The following is a 21202-nucleotide window of genomic DNA, read 5'->3' as shown; positions in this document are numbered from 1 at the left end:
GCCGCCTTAAAGATGCGGCGCTCTACTTGAATCTGGCCAATATACTGTATATATCGTATATACTCGAGTATAAGCCGACCTGAATATAAGCCGAGGCACCTAATTTTACCCCAAAAAACTGGGAAAACGTATTGACTCGAGTATAAGCCTAGGGTGTCCAACTGCATGCCTCACTGTGCCTCACTTTGCCTCAAAGGGGTCCATGTGCATGCCTCACTGTGCTCATGCCTCACTGTGCTCATGCCTCACTGTGCCCATGCCTCACTGTGCCCATGCCTCACTGTGCCCATGCCTCACTGTGCCCATGCCTCGACTGACGTTTAACATGGGAGTATATGGAAGGGGTGCCCGGCTTTGAAATCGGTGCTCCCCGGCCGTAGGTCCCCCAGACAACAAACTTTGCACATTTATAGAGAAAGAGCGGGGCTACATGTGTGCCAAGTTTGGGGTCCAGGGGACCTATAGCCGACCGGTATCGGGTCCCCAAAGTCTGGGAGATCAGGCACAAAAAGGTGACTCGAGTATAAGCGGAGGGGGGTATTTTCAGCACAAAAAAATGTGCTGAAAAACTCGGCTTATACTCGAGTATATACGGTATACAGCCAATTTGCCCTTGATAAAGATCCAAGTTCCAAGTAATATATATTCATAATGTGGGTGAGCTTCTGAGACCAAGGCCTGACCCCTTTGTGTTATTACACCACTGTTAAACAGATAGTGATGTAATTTCTCACACACACAAGCAATAAATCAGTCCTGTTTTGGGCATGCCAAGGACTTTGGATTGCCGACTCCAAATGGGTTCCTGGCATGTTATACTGTTATATTTTTCTTTACACGTGGAAGCAGGTGTAGTTAGCTGGTTGGCCACTAGATGGCTCTATCCCCATTTTAGCCCATGAAGAGGAAAGGTAAAGTGATTGTAAATGATCACCTTGTAAAACAAACCATTCAGTTTAAAATATAAATTAAATGCAAAACATTTTTGTATAGATATTAAAAAAATACATTATACAGTAAATGTGAAGAAACATCAAAAAAGGAAACCTGTGTGTGTTACCAACACCCCTATATAGAATAGGAAAGAGTGAAATCCCCAGGGTGTATTTATTGTATAATAAACATTTATTACTAGGGATGCACCGATATATCGGTGCCGATACATATCGGCCGAAACAGCTGTTTTGGCGACATGCCGAAACAGCTTTAAAATTGCTGATATGGGCATCGGGTGCCCGTAAAAAAATGGTCGCTGCCGAGTCCCAGCTCGGATATTTTCGGAAGGCGTGACGCGCTTAACCCGCACGTCAATCATCTATGCCTCGTCTTAGGAACGCCTACTCTCCGGGGAAGCGAGAACCCGAAAGTCGGGTGAAAACAACGATAAGACGGAAAGTACAGCATACTGTCGATGTCAGCAGTATGCTGGATGTAACGGTATATAGATGTTTTAGTGTAACCCCCCGCTTTAATGTAGATTGCAATCTACCACTCACCTGCTAGCCGCTTGTACGTCTATCCGTTAGTTTTCCGTGATAGATACTAATTACAAATACTAAATACAAATCCAGGGCTTTTCCATCTTGCTTGTGGGCAGTGTGAAACCCACAAGCAAATACTTCCTGGATTCCGTGATGCGATGCCCCCATCATGCACCGCAGGATCTCGCACATGCGCGGTGTTGACGGTGAGCAGCGTGAGGCTCGCCGTCAACACTTCCTGATTACCATCATTACTATGCCAATGGGTGACGTCATTTAGAATACACGCCCCGTTGTACTCCCAGGAGACCTTGCGCACAGCTCCCATTACGCCTCGAGTCGACTGGGAAAAGGAGCGACACGCCCACTCCCTGCAGGGAAGAAGACCCGGAAGTCATGCTGTATACAGGTAAGGGTACAGATGTAGAAAAAAATGTAAACGCTACCGGCATTTATTAAGGCAGAAGAAATGATAGATAGAAAGTTCTGTTTGAGGGTGAACCACCGATTTAAGGGTCTTACAACATGTTCAGGAGGATATCAGAGGCCCGAGAAGCGGAGCCAGATGGACCACAGTATCTTATATTTTTCAAGGGTGTTTTTGTCGAGAGCCAGCATCTCCTCCATTCTCATGGTATCGTTTGGACTTACATTTTTAACCATTTTAGAAAGAGTATAGATTCATTTCATTGGATTTCCACTCCTAAACTGTTATACAATCAGCACTGTATAAAATGTTGAAGAAATTGATCAACCCTTAACTGTTTAATTTTACAGGAGATGAGGACTATCGAATGCAGGAAATAGATTTGAGACATCGAAAGAGTGATCCTGGGGGAAGACGGGACTTAGAACACAAAATTACAGAAGACGTACATATCATTCTTCATACAACAGCAGAAGTCACTCACAGCTGTGAAATTAAAGTGACAGAGTCAACAGAATCAAAAAACATAGTGGCCATATCCCACAATGTCCAAAGCATCGTTAATCAGGAACAGGTGAACCCTCCTGACCCGCTAGAGTTGAAAAATAAAGTATTGATTGGTTGTGAAATTAACGTTTCCCAGTATGAAGAAGAACTCACAAGTAGGGCTGAAAATCTGGAAGACAACGAGCCTTTGGGGAACTCAGAGCATAAAGTCTATAAAGGTGGACAACATACTGGAGAACCATCTTCTGATGGTCAGTATGAAGAAAGTCTCTTTCAGCCAATTACCTTACAAAGCCTTTCATTTGAAGATCAGAAACAGCTGGTGGGCACTACTGGACAAGAAGAGGAAGAACAAATTAAAAGTCTTATGGAAATCACAACAGAAAGAGGTGAATATAACATAACTACTGAACAAGAACCCCAGGTATTGGAGGAGTCTATAGATTCTACGGTCGCGTTGGAGTTTGATGTTGATAACATTTTAGATGTGATTGAAAACAACAAGAAACTGGTAACACCAGTGGATGAACCAGAAAGCTCTTCCAGCCAAGGAGGAGATAGCAGGAAGACATGGGAAGACCTACTGGAGACAGCCAACCGCTTAGCAAAGCACTGTGATTTATTTCAAAAAGTTGAGGATCAAAAAGGTTCTGATACCCTACGAGATCTTGATGAAACTTTAGGTTCAATGCCAGCATCGATCTTATCCACAGACCTAGGGTACACAGAGGAGTATCTGACATCTGTGAATGTGTCATTAACAAAAAGCAACTTTTTATGGGAACAGAGTGAAAATAAACAAACCAATTTGGAAGAAGAAACCATAAAAACACAATCTTTGGGGCTTGGACAAAGTGATAGAAATCTTGAGGAAGAAGGGAAGGAAGTTTCAGCAAAGGACGTAACAAAACCTACCAACAAGGAAGATGTACAGCGTATAGAAGAGCATCTGACAGAAAAACAAGAGGAAAAACATCAATTTAAGGGATCTGAGAGGCAGCCTAAAATTTCCAAAAAACAAAAGATTAAAAGAAGAGTTCATTTTTCTCCAAGTACAGAAGATTTATTCAAAAAATCAGAACGTGCCTCGAGAAATACACTTCAGATGGTTTGTGATGAAATTCTTGAAGGGGAATTGCAACAAGGAGAAGATCGTGAACAATTAGGAAGTTCATACATAATAAAAGACTTGGGTCAGTCTCCAAGCAAAGAAAGAGAAGGGAACTATCTTGGAGGTACCACCTGCAGCTATGATAGTCATAATGATGGACAGTCAACCAGTGAGGAAGAAGAGACGAATGGAATAAATGAGGGTCCGACGAATGGAATAAACAAGAGTCGAGCGGTGTGGTATGATAACTACTCAGCTCAAGCAGAACATGATAAGAGATGTGATTCCTTGGGAGCCGTGACCGACCAACATGTGCATGTGGATTCCAAAATGGAGGAGTCATTTACGACTGCAACAGATAGCAGATCAACAGAAGAACATTTGGATCACAGTGAAGAAACACTTTCAGTTGAAACCGAGTCTTCTGGAAATCGAGATATGTCCAATATTAACAATGAGCAAACAGAACTCTTTACGGAAAATAAAAATGAGTCTCATGCTTTGCGAGAAACGGTGACCGATTCAGAAAATGAATCTCGTGCAGCCTCAGATGGCGCGGAAGAGACTGTAAGAAAAGAGGACTCTTTCTTAGAGGAAGGAAAGCGCCAGGTAGAATACCTTTTAGAAGAAAGGAAAGATCTTCTAGAATGTGACCCCACACATGTGAAAGAATTTATAGATGATATTAGACAATCAAGTGACACATTAGAAACAAAGAATGTTGGTTTATCAAAAGATTTCACAGATGAGCAAAAGAAGACTGATAACCTGTTTCCGGAAAAGGCAATCCTTGGTCAGGACTACCCAACTGAGGACACTCAACTTGAAAACATAATTCATTATTCAGCCCATAGGGACATAACAGAGACTGCATCAGCTGAGAATGAGCTTACCTTAGGTCAATGTAGTATACTGGAAACTGATAAGATTATCAAAAGTGAAGAGGATGGAAAAGAGGTTCAAGACGAAACCATTTTATCAGACGCAAAAGATGTTCTGAAGTCTTTTGAAGAGCAAACACGATCCAGCATTGTCCAGTTTGACGACACATTACTCAGAGAACCAGTTTCTAGAAACGGTGATGATGAATACCCCGAAAAATTGCATGAAACACAGCTAAGCACTAAAGTGACTGAGTCAACAGAATCGAAAAACACAGTGGCCATATCCCACAATGTCCAAAGCATCGTTAGTCAGGAACAGGTGAACCCTCCTGACCCGCTAGAGTTGAAAAATAAAATATTGATTGGTTGTAAAATTAACATTTCCCAGTATGAAGAAGAATTCACAAGTAGGGCTGAAAATCTGGAAGACAATGAGCCTTTGGGGAACTCAGAGCATAAAGTCTATAAAGGTGGACAACATACTGGAGAACCATCTTCTGATGGTCAGTATGAAGAAAGTCTCTTTCAGCCAATTACCTTACAAAGTCTTTCATTTGAAGATCAGAAACAGCTGGTGGGCACTACTGGACAAGAAGAGGAAGAACAAATTAAAAGTCTTATTTCCAGAAACGGTGATGATGAATACCCCGAAAAATTGCATGAAACACAGCTAAGCACGTCAGTGGATGAAATATGTATTTCATTGGCGGGAGATGTCGAATTAAGAGATGGTCCACCATCAGAAGAACACAAAGAGGTCTTCAGAGATGCACATTTTGAAGGAGAAAGTGAACACAATAATGAAACCTCCACCAATGAAATGGAAGAGCAGCCAGAAAACATGACTGAGAAACAAAGTTATGACTACAAACACGAAGGCTTTCCACCAGAGACCAGCAAACCACAAGAAGAAGAGAGCAACGTCAAGACTGGTCACATAGAGGTAGAACTTTTAACAGAGCAACAGTGGGTAGCTGAAGAGCCGTATGGTTCTGGTAATGAAGCTTCTCTGACAGAAGGACATTTCACTGAACAGATGCAAGATGGCAACTCATTTAGACAGCTAGCTCCCACGGACGGTAGTGAAGAATGCCCTGAAGAATCATATGAACCAGATCAAAGCGCATCGCTGAATGAGGTACGTACATCAATTGTTCAGGATGTCCTGATAAGAGAGGGTTTAGTGCCAGAAGAATGTAGTGAGATATATAAAGATTCTAATTTTAAAGCTCAAAGTGAATCCCACAACAAAACAACTACCTACGAAATACAGGAACACACAACTGTGCAGCAAAATGATGACTACACACATGAAGATTTCCAGTTAGATGACAGAGAATCACAAGAAGAAGATGACAGGAAAGTCAAGAATAGTCACACAGAAGTAGAAATTTTAAACGACGAGCAGCTTGTAGATGAAGGGAATTCAATGGTCCTTAATAAAGACTCTTTGATAGCGATATCCTGCAATGATCAATTGCAAGAAGACAGATTACAAGGACAACCAGTTTTTAGAGACAGTGATGAAGTATGCCATGAAGAACTGGTTGCAATAGAGCAAAACACATCAGTAGTGGTGATGTGTACATCAATTGTTGAGGAGATCCTAAAAAAAGAGGATCAAGTTTCAGAAGAATTCAATGATTTCTTTAAAGATGTGAACCATACAACGGAAAGTGAATCTATCAAAGAAATAATGACCCATGAAGTACAGGAACACACATCTATAATTCAAAATGATGACTACATACATGAACATTTCCAGCCAAATGCTGGAGAATCAAAAGAAGACGATATCCAGGTCGGGGTTGGTCACATAGAAGAAGACATTTCCAGTGAAGAGCAGTTGGTGGTCCATAAAGAAGATTCTTTGATAGAGGTATCCTGCAATGACCAGTTGCAAGAAGGCAAATTACAAGGACAACCAGTTTTCAGAGACAGTGATGAAGTATGGTATAAAGAACTGGTTGAAACAGAACAAGGCACATCAGTAATAGAGATGCATACATCAATTGTTGAGCATATCCCAAAAGGAGAGGATCAAGTGTCAGAAGAATTCAATGATAACCTAAAAGATGTGAGTTTTAAAGCAGAAAGTGAATCCATCAAAGAAATATTGACCCATGGAGTAGAGGAACACACATCTAATATTCAAAATGATGACTACATACATGAACGTTCCCAGCCAAATGCTGGAGAATCACAAGAAGAAGATATCCAGGTCAGGGTTGGTCACATAGAAGAAGACATTTTCAGTGAAGAGCAGTTGGTAGTCCATAAAGAAGATTCTTTGATAGAGGTATCCTGCAATGACCAGTTGCAAGAAGGCAAATTACAAGGTCAACCAGTTTTCAGAGACAGTGATGAAGTATGGTATAAAGAACTGGTTGAAACAGAACAAGGCACATCAGTAATAGAGATGCATACATCAATTGTTGAGCATATCCCGAAAGGAGAGGATCATGTGTCAGAAGAATTCAATGATAACTTAAAAGATGTGAGTTTTAGAGCAGAAAGTGAATCCATCAAAGAAATAATGACCCTTGAAGTACAGGAACACACATCTATAATTCAAAATGATGATTACATACATGAACATTCCCAGCCAAATGCTGGAGAATCACAAGAAGAAGATATCCAGGTCGGGGTTGGTCACATAGAAGAAGACATTTTCAGTGAAGAGCAGTTGGTGGTCCATAAAGAAGATTCTTTGATAGAGGTATCCTGCAATGACCAGTTGCAAGAAGGCAGATTACAAGGTCAACCAGTTTTCAGAGACAGTGATGAAGTATGGTATAAAGAACTGGTTGAAACAGAACAAGGCACATCAGTAATAGAGATGCATGCATCAATTGTTGAGCATATCCCAAAAGGAGAGGATCAAGTGACAAAAGAATCCAATGATATCTTAAAAGATGTGAGTTTTAGAGCAGAAAGTGAGTCCATCAAAGAATTAATGACCCATGAAGTACAGAAACACACATCTATAATTCAAAATGATGACTACATACATGAACGTTCCCAGCCAAATGCTGGAGAATCACAAGAAGAAGATATCCAGGTCAGGGTTGGTCACATAGAAGAAGACATTTTCAGTGAAGAGCAGTTGGTGGTCCATAAAGAAGATTCTTTGATAGAGGTTTCCAGCAATGATCAGTTGCAAGAAGGCAAATTACAAGGACAACCAGTTTTCAGAGACATTGATGAAGTATGTCGTAAAGAATCACTTGAAACAGAACAAAGCACATCAGTAATAGAGATGTGTACATCAATTGTTGAGGATATCTTGAAAAGAGAGGGTCAAGCGTCAGAAGAATTCAATGTGAATTTTAGAGCAGAAAGTGAATCCCTCAAAGAAATGATGACCTATGAAGTACAGGAACACACATCTATAATTGAAAATGATGGCTATGTACATGAACATTTCCAGCCAGATGCTACAGGATCACAAGAGGAAGATACCCAAGTCAGGACTGATCACACAGAAGTGGAATTTTTAACTGAAGAGCAGTTTGTTTTAAAATATAAAATGTGTTCAGCAGAGGGGACCAGGAATGACCAGCACTATGAAGACAGGTCAACCAGTCAACCGGTTCCCGGAGAAAGCAATGAAGTGAGCCCTAAAAAATTGCACGAAACAGAGCTAAGCAAATTAACGGGCGAGATATGCACATCCATTGCTGAGGGAGTCCTGATAGAAAATAGTTTTGTATCAGAAGAGGAAAGAGATGTCTTTAGAGAAGTGAGTTTAATAACAGAAGAAGAACCCCACAGTGAAACATCAACCTGTGAACAGGAAGAACTGCAACAGTACACAGACAAGGAACAAAATCATAACTGCATATATGAGGATTCATCAATAAAGACCAGAAAATCACAAGAAGATGATGGTGAAGTCAGCTCTGGTCACTTAGAAGTTCTACATTTAACTAAAGAACAGCTTGTAGCTGAAGGGCAATTTAAAGTAGATAACGACGCTTCTGCAAAAGACCATTTACAAGAAGACAGATTACTTAAAAAAACAGTTTTCAGAGACAGCAATGAAGTTAGCCCTGAAAAACAGCATGAAACAGAGCCAAGGACAACAGCAAATGATATAGGCGCATCCATTGTCAATGATGTTCTGAGAGATAGTCTAGTATCAGAAGAAAGCAGAGAATCCTTTAGTGAAGCTGGTTTGAAAGAAGAGAGCATATCCCACGGTGACACATCTACCGGTGAAGTAAAAGAACTGCAAGACCACACAGCTGAGGAGCAAAATAATGACTACATAAATGAGGTTTCAAAGATAGAGACCAGAAAATCACAAGAGGATGACAGTGAAGGCAATACTGATCACTTAGATGCAGAACATGTAACTGAGGAACCTTTTGTAACTGAAGAGCAATTTAAGGTTGATAATGAAGCTTCTCCGATAGAGGGATCAAGCACCGGTGACCAGTTACAAGAAGATAGATTACTTGGCCAATCAGATTCCAGAGGCAGTGATGAATTATGCCATAAAGAGCTGTTTGAAACAGTGCAAAGTACATCATTGATTGAAACATTAACATCGGTTGTTGAGGATGTCTTGATAACAGAGGGTTTGATGTCAGAACAATGCAGCCAGGTCATTAAAGATGCTGATTTTAAAACAGAAAGTATATCCCTTAATGAAACAACTACCTATGAAATACAAGAACAAAGATCTGAAAAGCAAAATAAAGACTACACTCATGAAGAAAGCCAGTTGGATGCCAGGGAATCACAAGAAGAAGTTAGTAGAGTCAAAATTGATCACATAGAAGAAGAGCAGTTAGTAGCTGAGCAGCAATTGGTGATTACCAATGATGGTTCTACAACAAAGGGATCACAAGAAGAAGATAGCAAAGTCAAGATTGGGCATATAGAAGTAGAATTTTTAAGTGAAGAGCAGTTGGTAGCTGAAGAGCCATTGTTGGTCCATAATGAAGACTCTTTGACAGAGGTATCCGGCAATGACCAGTTGCAAGAAGACAGATTACAAGAACAACCAATTTCCAGATATATTGATGACGTAAGACACCAAGAACTGTATGAAACGGAGCAAAACACATCAAAGGTTGAGATGTGTCCATTAATTGTTGAAGATGGCTTGATAAAAGAGGATCTGGTGTCAGAAGAATTCAGTGGGGTCTCTACCAATGATGGTTCTACAACAAATGGACCACAAGAAGAAGATAGCAAAGTCAAGATTGGGCATATAGAAGTAGAATTTTTAAGTGAAGAGCAGTTGGTAGCTGAAGAGCCGTTGTTGGTCCATAATGAAGACTCTTTGACAGAGGTATCCGGCAACGACCAGTTGCAAGAAGACAGATTACAAGAACAACCAATTTCCAGATATATTGATGACGTAAGACACCAAGAACTGTATGAAACGGAGCAAAACACATCAATGGTTGAGATGTGTCCATTAATTGTTGAAGATGGCTTGATAAAAGAGGATCTGGTGTCAGAAGAATTCAGTGGGGTCTCTAAAGATGTAAATTTAAAATCAGAAAGTGAATCTCATAATGAATCAATTACCTGTGAAGTACAAGACCACATGGCTGTCAAGCAAAATTCTGACTATACAAACATAGATCTCCAGCAAGATGTCAGTGAATTACAAGGAGAGGATAGCAAAGAAAAGATTGGTCATGTAGACATAGAATTTCTAACTGTAGAGCAGTCTGTGGTCACAGATATACCTTGCCCAGAAGAGGGATCCAGCAATGATCAGTTGAAAGAAGAATTACTTAGAGAACCAGTTTTCAGAGACAGTGATAACTTACGGCCCAAAGAATTGTATGAAAAAGAGCTAAGTGCATTAGAGAATGAAATACGTACATCATTTTCTGAAGATGCCCAGATAAGTGACGTTATAGGATCTGAAGATCACACAGAGGTCCTTACAGAAGCAGGTTTACTACAAGAGAGTAAATCATACAGGGCAACTTCCATGTGTGAAGTGGAGGAACAACAAGAACACACACCTGGGGAGAACAATGATGACCACATATTTGAGGTTTCATTAACAGAGACCAGCAAATCACAAGGACATGACAATGAAGTCAATACTGTTTGCTTAGAAGCAGAAAATATAACCAAAGAACAGCTTGTTTCTGAGACGCAATTTGAGGTCCCTAATGAAGCTTCTCAGATAGAAGGGTCCAGCACTGATCAGCTGCAAGAAGATGGATTACTCCAAACAATTTCCAAAGAAAGTGATGAAATAAATAATAAAGAACTTGACGGAACAGAACAAAGTGCATCAGTGATCAAGTTATGTATATCCATTGCTGATGATATCCTGAGGGATAGTCTAGGATCAGAAGAATTGAGTGGGATCATTAAAGAGACACATTTTAAAGCAGCAAGTGAATCTCACAATGAAACAACTACCTGTGAAATACAAGAACAGTCAGGTGAGAGCAAAGATAACGACTACACACATGAAGATTCCCAGCCAGAGACCAACGAATCACAAGAAGAAGACGGCAAGTTCAAGGCTAGCCACACAGAAGTTGTTTTTTTAACGGAAGAGCAGTTTGTGGTTACAGTTGACGCTTACCAAGTAGAGAAATCCAGCAATGACCAGATGCAGGAAGGCAAATTATCTGAAGAACACACAGAAGTAAGTCTAAAAACAGAAAACAAATCCGACAGTGAAATGTCCACCTGTGAAGTAGAGGACCTGCAAGAACATACAACTGAGGAGCATAACGATAATTACCTCTGTGAGGATTTTCAGATAGAAACTAGCAAATCACAAGAAGAAGAAGATAGCAAGGCCAAAATTGCTCCCACGGAAGTCGAATTTGTACCCAAGGAACAGTTTGTGTTCGAAGAGGAGTTTGTGTTAAAAAATGCTTTTCTAACAGATGAAGATAGAGATCTCACAGAAGAAAAGCATGATTTTTCAAATGATACGAACAAGGCATTTATTAAAGTAATTGAGAAAAATGAACCTCAGCTTGAGCAAGATAATAAAAAACTCCTTAAAGAAAGTTATGAAGATGAAGGGTTTTCTCATCAGGCCACCAATGCGGTGGCTCAAAATACTAGCACAGGCCAAACTCTTGTCCTAGACACTACTGCGGAACAGGAAAACCAATTTGACAAAATCTTTCAAAGTCCTGAAAAAGAGTTAGACCTATTATCAGATATCAACTCTACCATTTACTCAAGTCTATTAGACCAAAGCATCAGTGTGTCATCAGAGGGAACCGGTGCCACGTTAGACACACAAAAAATGGAGAGTGAATTGTATGCTTCACATATTACAGCATCTAATTTGGATAGTGTTTTAGAGGTGGCAGAATTAGCAGATTTTGAGGTTGAAAACGTCTCTAAATCTCCCAAAGAACTTGACCTCTTGTCGGAAATTCAGTGTATGCTTAGCCCAGATCACACAGTACTTAGGTTTCCTGAACTAGTGGATGATTTAAACGGAAAAGTAGCAGTTTCTTCTGAAGGCCAGTCAAGTGCTTATGCTGAAGAGCAAGCTTCAGAAATTAGCAAAGATCTTGGTAGTTCTTCTGGATCACTTTTAGAAGATCCCACTGACAACTGGAGATCCACTTCAGAGTCAAATGACCTTTTGTTAGAAATTCAGTCTGTGATTACAGCAGATCGCGATATTAAGACTGAAAACTTTTCATCTTCTGTCAAACTCGTAGAGTCAGATGTCAGGGTGGAAGAAGAAGATGAAAAAGCATCTCATCTAACTTCAGGTAACTCTGTGTATGAAACTGAAGAATATGTCAGATTAGAGACCTCCACTGTGGAAGAAGAGGTGGACAATGAACAGAAGGTCATTTCTATAGAAAATCTTGGACTCACTGTTGAACCCAGTCAAGTTGAGGATGACGTCAGCCAACACGATTCTCTATTCGGAACTGTGGTCATTAACACAAGTGTATTAGAAGAAGCTGTGAATGTGGACATCATCAACACTTCAACAGATGGTGACATTTTTTTAACAAGGGAGCTCTGTGGGCCAGAGATAGACAGCAAGTCTCTAACACAAACTGGTCTTATCAAGGTGGACATAAATAAAGTGCAATCATCCACTGATGAAGAAACCACCACAATCTACTTGAATGAAGTTGACTATGAAAACAGAGAACATGGCATCGAGGAGGAATATCCACCAACAAGACAGACATCATGTCATGCGGACATCACCAGAGGTCAAGAGAAAACTCTAGTTGATGAAACGGGAATGTCAAATGAACCAGTTGTGCAAGAAGAGGATGATTTAGACACCAAAGTGGTGAGCTTTGTGAACATTGATCTTAGACAAGTAGAAGCTTCTGTTTGCTAAATATACCAACCCCACTGGTATATAGTAGTGTTGAGCGAATCTCCCCCCCGGGTTGGTTTTGGCAAAGGTTCGGCTAATTTTGTTTAATGTTTGATGAACCGGAACTAAGCGCCAAATCCCAAAGAAGTCTATGAGGGCAAATCTTGTTAAATTGTTGCCTTTTTAGGGATAATAGGCAAACTATTGTCAAAAAACAAAAGGCATGGAAAGCTGTAAAATGTCATAGGGGACATGTACCAATGTATGTCCTCCATGGCATTGCCCAATTGGTCTTTCATTTGGGGCAAACATTGAAAATACACAAATCCTTGAAACAACATGCTTGGGGAATGCCTTAAAGCTGTATGTGATGTTACAGAACAGTACAATTTTCATAGAAAGCCCCAAAATATCTTGTTTTTCTTTTAAAGGGAAGCCTTGCAGCAAAAGAATAACTAAATATGTAAATAAATAAAAGTCGGATGGTAAGAGTCGCTTCACACATAGGCGGCACGACTTCGGGGGCGACTCTGCAAGTCGTCCTGAGGACGACTTCAGAGGCGATTTGCAAAATGACTTCTGTATAGAAGTCAATGCAGATCGCCCCGAGCCGCCCCCGAAATACTACAGGAACCTTTTTTCTAAGTCGGAGCGACTTGCGTCGCTCCTATTAGAACGGTTCCATTGCAGTGAATGGGACACGACAAGTTAGGCGGCTGAGCCGCCTGTCGTGTCGCCCCAGTGTGAACCGGGTCTAAGGCAGCTAAAAGTGACTGCTGACCTCAAATCAACCACAAAATAAAAGACAAACAAGTCCCCAATAATAATAAAAACACAACAAATGGGTTGATTGCCTAAAGAGCTACCAATCAGATTTACAGTACAGTTTCTTAAAGCAGAGGTTCACCCTAAAACAATTATATACCATTACATCCAGCATACTTCCGACATCTACAGTATGCTGTTTTTTTTTTTTGTTTTTTTTGCCGTACATACATTTTTATTATTATTTTCCCCCCCGGCTTCCGGGTTCTGGCTCCCGCGGGAGTGTGCGTTCCTATTCAGAGGTTAGATGATTGACGTCTGGGGAAAAACTTCCCCTGGCATATAAGGCGCGTCACCAGTTTTCCGTAAGTAGCCGACCTGCGAGTCGGCTCTATACGGCGCTATACGGCGCCTGCGCCCGCCGTGTAGAGCTGACTGCGCAGGCGCCATATAGTTCGGCCACTTACGGAAAACTCGTGACGCGCCTTATGCGCCAGGGGAAGTTTTTCACCAGACGTCAATAATCTAACCTCTGAATAGGAACGCCCACTCCCGCGGGAGCCAGAACCCGGAAGCCGGGGGGAAAATAAAAACTTTTATAGTGAGGGGGCTGGCTTCACCAAAAGCCACCTTATTGGTCCTTCCAAGCCTGCTGCCCATAATTCAAAGGCCATTAACCACTTCCCGACCACCGCATGTATATGTACGTCGGCAGAATGACACGTTTTCGGGACCCCCCCCCCCCGCTACATGCGGCGGTCGGATTCCCGCGGGGAGCGATCCGGGACGACGGCGCGGCTATTCGTTTATAGCCGCCCCATCGCGATCGCTCCCCAGAGCTGAAGAACGGGGAGAGCCGTATGTAAACACGGCTTCCCCGTGCTTCACTGTGGCGGCTGCATCGATCGAGTGATCGCTTTTATAGGGAGACTCGATCGATGACGTCACACCTAAAGCCACACCCCCCTACAGTTGTAAACACACACTAGGTGAACCCTAACTCCTACAGCACCCCCTGTGGTTAACTCCCAAACTGCAACTGTCATTTTCACAATAAACAATGCAATTTAAATGCATTTTTTGCTGTGAAAATGACAATGGTCCCAAAAATGTGTCAAAATTGTCTGAAGTGTCCGCCATAATGTCGCAGTCATGAAATAAAATCGCTGATCGCCGCCATTAGTAGTAAAAAAAAATAATAATAAAACTATCCCCTATTTTGTAAACGCTCTAAATTTTGCGCAAACCAATCGATAAACACTTATTGCGATTTTTTTTACCAAAAATAGGTAGAAGAATACGTATCGGCCTAAACTAAGGAAAAAAAAACATTTTTATATATGTTTTTGGGGGAAATTTATCATAGCAAAAAGTAAAAAATATTGATTTTTTTTCAAAATTGTCGCTCTATTTTTGTTTATAGCGCAAAAACTAAAAACCGCAGAGGTGATCAAATACCACCAAAAGAAAGCTCTATTTGTGGGAAAAAAAGGACGCCAATTTTGTTTGGGAGCCACATCGCACGACCGCGCAATTGTCAGTTAAAGCGACGCAGTGTCGAATCGCAAAAAGTGCTCTGGTCTTTGGGCAGCAATATGGTCCAGGGGTTAAGTTAAGTGGTTAAAGAGCTAGCAATCCGATTTACAGTACAGTTTCTTAACTGCCCTAATCCCTCCCCTGCAGTTTGTCAGGTTTCCCTATGCTTTCCATACAACCGCTTTTATAGTGAGGGGGGCTGGCTTCGCCAAAAGCTACCTTATTGGTCTTTCCAAGCCTGCTGCCCATAATTCAAAGGCCATTAAAAAAAAAATGTTGGTTTTAGTCCGCACATAAATTCACTCATTGGCCATGAATCTCGAACCCGCAGGAGTTACCTCGAACCAGAAACTCGCCTCTAATATAAAGTAGGGAATTAATGGCTTCTCTACAGTTCTATGCAGTAAGTACCGGTAGTTTGGAGTATGTACCATAGCACAGTGCACATCAGAGGTGTGCGCAGGCTTTGGCATTAGGGTGTGCACCCCAAAGCTAAAACACACTCTCCTGATCACTCACAATATTAATTCAGAAAGGGAAGGGGCTGGTAAATGGCATATTTACTGGCCCCTTCCCCCACTCATCCTAAAACATCCACAGCAACAACCGGTGGGAGAGGAGGGAAGCTGAAAGTGCTGTGGGGGGGGGCAGGTAAGTAGGGGGAATCTGTTCTTCACGGGGTGATTACGGTGTGCCTGGGCACACCTGGCACACCCAGTGCGCACGCCTATGGTGCACATGTTGTATTGCTCTACATAATCCTGTCCTACAGTTCTATTTAAACAGCTGCTGATTTATTTATTAATAATTATTTATGATATGGTCAACTGGTCTCTCATGAAGTCATTTCTCTGCTTAGCCCTTCCACAGTTTCCTGGATGTCAGTGCACAGAAAAGCCGCATTCTCCTCCTCAGAAAAACCTCAGTTCGCCGGCGCCCGGGTCAGCGTCCAGTGATGTTTCAAGAAGAGCTGGCTGATCCGTCAGCAATCCCACCACTAAATATGGAAGTAACACCAGATCCCGAATCATCTTCTTATCCCACTGAGGAAGCTACAGAGATGAGTGACACCTCAGGGCCGTTATTACATAGAAAGTCCTCTATCCGTCGACGGGGGCAGCGTCCAGCGTCGTTTCAGGAAGAGCTGGCACCCCCGCCACTAAATATGGGTATGCCACCAGCCCCCGAGTCATCATATCCCACCGAAGAAGCTACAGAGACGAGAAATGCCTCAGAGCCGTTATTACGTAGAAAGTCCACTATTCGTCGACGGGGGCCACGTCCAGTGACATTTGAGGGGGAGCCATCATTGCCATTGATCACATCTGCCGAGTCACCACACCCCACCGAAGAACCTAGGAATGAGAGTACCATTTCAGAGCAGATATTACATGGAAAGTCCTCAATTCATCAGGGTCAGCATCCAGTGGCATTTGAAGATGAGCCAGTTGAAGCATCACCACCAGTGATAATGCCACAAAAAATGCAAGTTCCACATTTTTCGGGCGGGATACCCATACTTTCACCAGCTGTGGCCCCAAGGCCTGAATTTTTGCACCCTGCTGAGGAACCCAGGGACGAGGGTACCACCTCCGAGCCAATGTTACGCAGAAAATCCTCTGTTCGTCGTTCCAAAGGGAAGCAACCGGTGACATCTGAAGAGCAGCACATTGAGCCACCATTGCCAGTGACTGCACCACTAAGAATGGGAGTGGCATTATTCCCGGGGGTTCCTGCGCATGTGACCCCAGCTCCTGCGCCATCGCACCCTAAAGAGGAATCTAGGGAGGAGAAGACGGCCTCAGAGGAACTGATCAAACCAAAGAAGGGGTTCCTGAAGCATGCTGGGTAAGCATAAAAGCTAAAGTCATGGATAACCAAAAGAGGGATATACAAGGCTACCAAAGGGTAGTAAGTCTACTGACCGTCAGTAACTGTAAAAACATACAGTATAGCCTAATGGTATTGTGTCACTGGTTGTAATGCCGCGTACAGACGGTCGTTTTATGCGATGTAAAAAACGACGTTTTCTGTGAAGTAAAAAACAACGTTTTTGAAACTTCAATTTTCAAAAACGATGTTGCCTACACACCATCGTTTTTTCACAGTGCTCTAGCAAAGCGAGGTTACGTTTTTTCCATTGAAGCTCGCTTCATAACTAGCTTCTGGGCATGCGTGGGTTTAAAAACGTCGTTTGAAACGTCGTTTTTTGCTACACACGGTCAATTTCTGTGAAGTAAAAAACGACGTTTTGAAAAACGACACATAAAATTGAAGCATGCTTCAATTTTTTTTGGTCGTTTTTCAGAAGACATAACACTAGGTTTTCTCCCACACACGGTCAATTAAATTGACGTTTTTAAAAACGTCGTTTTTTTACATTGCATAAAACGACCGTCTGTACGCGCCATTATTGATTAAAGCAGTGGTCATCAACCCTGTCCTCAAAGCCCACTAACAGGCCAGGTTTGCAAGATAACTGAAATACATCCACAGGTGATATCATTTGCTGCTCAGTGATTGCAGTATTCTAGTCTGCATCTCCCCCAAGGTAATACGTAAAACCTGGCCTGTTAGTGGGCCCTGAGGACAGGGATGATGACCACTGGGTTAAAGGATAGAAAAGTCCCTCATTTATAAAAACTGCTCCAATTTCCATGTAGTAGCCAAAGTTGCTGTCAATCCAATCTTGCATTTCGAAGACAAATCACAGATTGAAAGAAAACATGTAATGGCCCTCACAGCCGCCCTCTTCTCTTTCCATTTTAAACCAGCCCCTTTGATTTTTTTTTTGGTGTACTACTTTAACCACTTATGCCCCCGACCAATATGCTGCTAAATGCCCAAAGGCGTTTTTACAATTCGGCACTGCGTCGCTTTAACAGACAATTGCGCGCTCGTGCGACGTGGCTCCCAAACAAAATTGGCGTCCTTTTTTCCCCACAAATAGAGCTTTCTTTTGGTGGTATTTGATCACCTCTGCGGTTTTTATTTTTTGCGCTATAAATAAAAATAGAGCGACAATTTTGAAAAAAATGCAATATTTTTTACTTTTTGCTGTAATAAATATCCCCCAAAAACATATAAAAAAAAAATTTCCTCAGTTTAGGCCGATGCGTATTCTTCTACATATTTTTGGTAAAAAAAATCGCAATAAGCGTTTATCGGTTGGTTTGCGCAAAATTTAAAGCGTTTACAAAATAGGGGATATTTTTATTGCATTTTTATTAATTATTTTTTTTTTACTACTAATGGCGGTGATCGGCGATTTTTTTCGTGACTGCGACATTATGGCGGACACTTCGGACAATTTTGACACATTTTTGGGACCATTGTCATTTTCACAGCAAAAAATGCATTTAAATTGCATTCTTTATTGTGAAAATGACAGTTGCAGTTTGGGAGTTAACCACAGGGGGCGCAGAACGTGTTAGGCTTCACCTGGTGTGTGTTTACAACAGTAGGGGGGTGTGGCTGTAGGTCTCGATCGAGTCTCCCCTATATAAGGGATCACACGATCGATGGGCCGCCACAGTGAAGCACGGGGAAGCCGTGTTTACATACGGCTCTCCTCGTTCTTCAGCTCCGGGGAGCGATCGCGACGGAGCGGCTATAAACGAATAGCCGCGTCGTCGTCCCGGATCGCTCCCCGAGGGAATCCGCCCGCCGCACGCAGCGGGGGGGGGGATCTCGATCTGACCCCCCACCCGCTAGAAGGCAGGGACGTATATATACGGTCCTTCTGCCTGTCCGTGCCATTTTGCGGACGTAAATAGTCGTGCGGCAGGCGTTAAGGGGTTAAAGAGCTACCGTCACCTTGCTTATTCAGAGCAAACTGACTGTGTCTTTGCAAAGGGGCCCCTAGTCTAAGTGATACAATGCCATCTCTCCAGGTATAGGGCAGCATTCAACCATCTCCAAAATAATAGTGCATGGGTCTACTCTTGAGAGAGTGACACCATCAACCCCAGGGCTCAAGTCCTGCAGGAACGCGTGGGAACGGAGTTCCTGCACTTTTTTCACAGCAGGAACTCAGTTCCCATTGCAGGACTAGAGCAGCCGAGAGCAGCTGAGCCGCCCGAGCCAATCCTTCACTAAGCGGCGATGCCCAGCTCGAGTCACTGTCAGGGGCAGGCGATCCTTAGTAATCCTTTATGTTACTGGCCGCTTCCTGTATATGGATTCATCGGGTAGTGTGCGGGTATTCCGTCACTTCCTCGATGCCGCAATGTCTCCGGGGGAACAATGACAAAAGCTCCCAGGAGACATTGCGGAGGTCTGCCACGAGTTATGGCGGGATTTAGAAAGAACTTGCTTCTTTCTAAATGCCGCGATAACTCGCGGCAGACCTCCGCAATGTCTCCTGGGAACAATGACAAAAGCTCCCAGGAGACATTGCGGCATCGAGGAAGTGACGGAATACCCGCACACTACCCGATAAATCCATATACAGGAAGCGGCCAGTATGAAAATCGATGGGAGCGTAAATATGCGCCCAGCGTAAATATGCGCCCACGATACGACGGCGTAGGCAAGTTACGTCGGTCGTAGGAAGCCTATTTTTAGGCGCATCTCAGATTGTTGGCACGGCGCACAGGTAAGACGGCGCATAGTTACACTTACGCGGCGTATCTCGAGACACGTCGGCGTAAGTGCTTTGTGAATCCGGGCCATAGTGAGTGGCAAGTAAACAGATTGCTGCAAACACTAATTCCACCCTTCCTAGTGACAAACAATGAAAAAGAAAACTTCTCCAATCGCAATGATGAGTGTGAAATTCCCTCAGCTTCCCCCATAATTTAACTCCATTGGGGAAACCCATAAGACTAAAACTAAATCAAAATTTTCTGCCAAAATTAACACTATCCCCAGTGATAAGAAATGGTAAGAATCTGTGCAGTAGGGTACAATTAAAGTGGATGTAAACCACTCTCATCTTTTCTAAACTACAGCCATAGTGCTGATCTATAATGATATAGATGCCTCCTGCATGTATCCTCACCTGTCAAATGTCTCCCCTCCGTCTGAAAAACTGCAGATTCTGTGGGTGGATCTGTTGTCTGGAGCTCGGTGGGTGGAGTCGTGATGTCAGTAGACTCCCTGCCCACCTCTACACTCCCCTTGTCAACATGCATTTTGTCCTGTGTATTACTTACACTGAATTCTGCTGTGATCACTAACATCCAGTAAAAATCCAGAAAAGTAACCACATGACTTCAGAAAAGGAGTGGGGGTGGGAATTAACCACTTCCGGACCGCCGCATGTATATGTTCGTCGGCAGAATGGCACGTACAGGCACATTTGCGTACCTGTACGTCCCTGCCTAGACGTGGGTCGGGGGTCCGATCGGGACCCCCTCCCCCCGCTACATGCGGCGGTCGGATTCCCGCGGGGAGTGATCCGGGACGAGGGCGCAGCTATTCGTTTTTAGCTGCCCCATCGCGATTGCTCCCCGGAGCTGAAGAACGGGGAGAGCCGTATGTAAACACGGCTTCACTGTGGCGGCTGCATCAATCGAGTGATCCCTTTTATAGGGTGACTCGATCGATGACGTCACACCTACAGCCACACCCCCCTACAGTTGTAAACACACACTAGGTGAACCCTAACTCCTACAGCGCCCCCTTGTGGTTAACTCCCAAACTGCAACTGTCATTTTCACAATAAACAATGTAATTTAAATGCATTTTTTTGCTGTGAAAATGACAATGGTCCCAAAAATTTGTCAAAATTGTCCGAAGTGTCCGCCATAATGTCGCAGTCACGAAAAAAATCGCTGATCGCCGCCATTAGTAGTAAAAAATAATAAAACTATCCCCAATTTTGTAAACGCTATAAATTTTGCGCAAACCAATCGATAAACGCTTATTGCGATTTTTTTTTTACCAAAAATAGGTAGAAGAATACGTATCGGCCTAAGCTGAGGGGAAAAAAATTTTTATATATATTTTTGGGGGATATTTATTATAGCAAAAAGTAAAAAAATATTGCATTTTTTTCAAAATTGTCGCTCTGTTTTTGTTTATAGCGCAAAAAATAAAAACCGCAGAGGCGATCAAATACCACCAAAAGAAAGCTCTATTTGTGGGGAAAAAAGGACGCCAATTTTGTTTGGGAGCCACGTCGCACGACCGCGCAATTGTCTGTTAAAGCGACGCAGTGCCGAATTGTAAAAAACCCTTGGG

General features: G+C 42.6%; 1 protein-coding gene across 2 annotated transcripts; it reads left to right on the top strand.

Moving 5' to 3' along the window:
* Window positions 1–2162: 2162 nt before the first annotated feature.
* On the top strand, window positions 2163–16864 carry LOC120924224 (the record flags this gene model as incomplete). 2 transcript variants are annotated; one of them, XM_040335092.1, is given in 3 exon segments in its annotated part: window positions 2163–9272; window positions 9609–12685; window positions 15876–16864. In XM_040335092.1, coding segments are annotated over 3 exon segments (11063 nt in total), but the record flags the coding sequence as incomplete, so codon positions are not given.
* Window positions 16865–21202: the final 4338 nt, after the last annotated feature.

Source organism: Rana temporaria, unplaced genomic scaffold, assembly GCF_905171775.1.
Source record: "Rana temporaria unplaced genomic scaffold, aRanTem1.1, whole genome shotgun sequence".
Classification (NCBI taxonomy): domain Eukaryota; kingdom Metazoa; phylum Chordata; class Amphibia; order Anura; family Ranidae; genus Rana; species Rana temporaria.
Note: the sequence above shows the minus strand (reverse complement) of the source record. Positions and strands in the feature narration are given on the sequence as shown.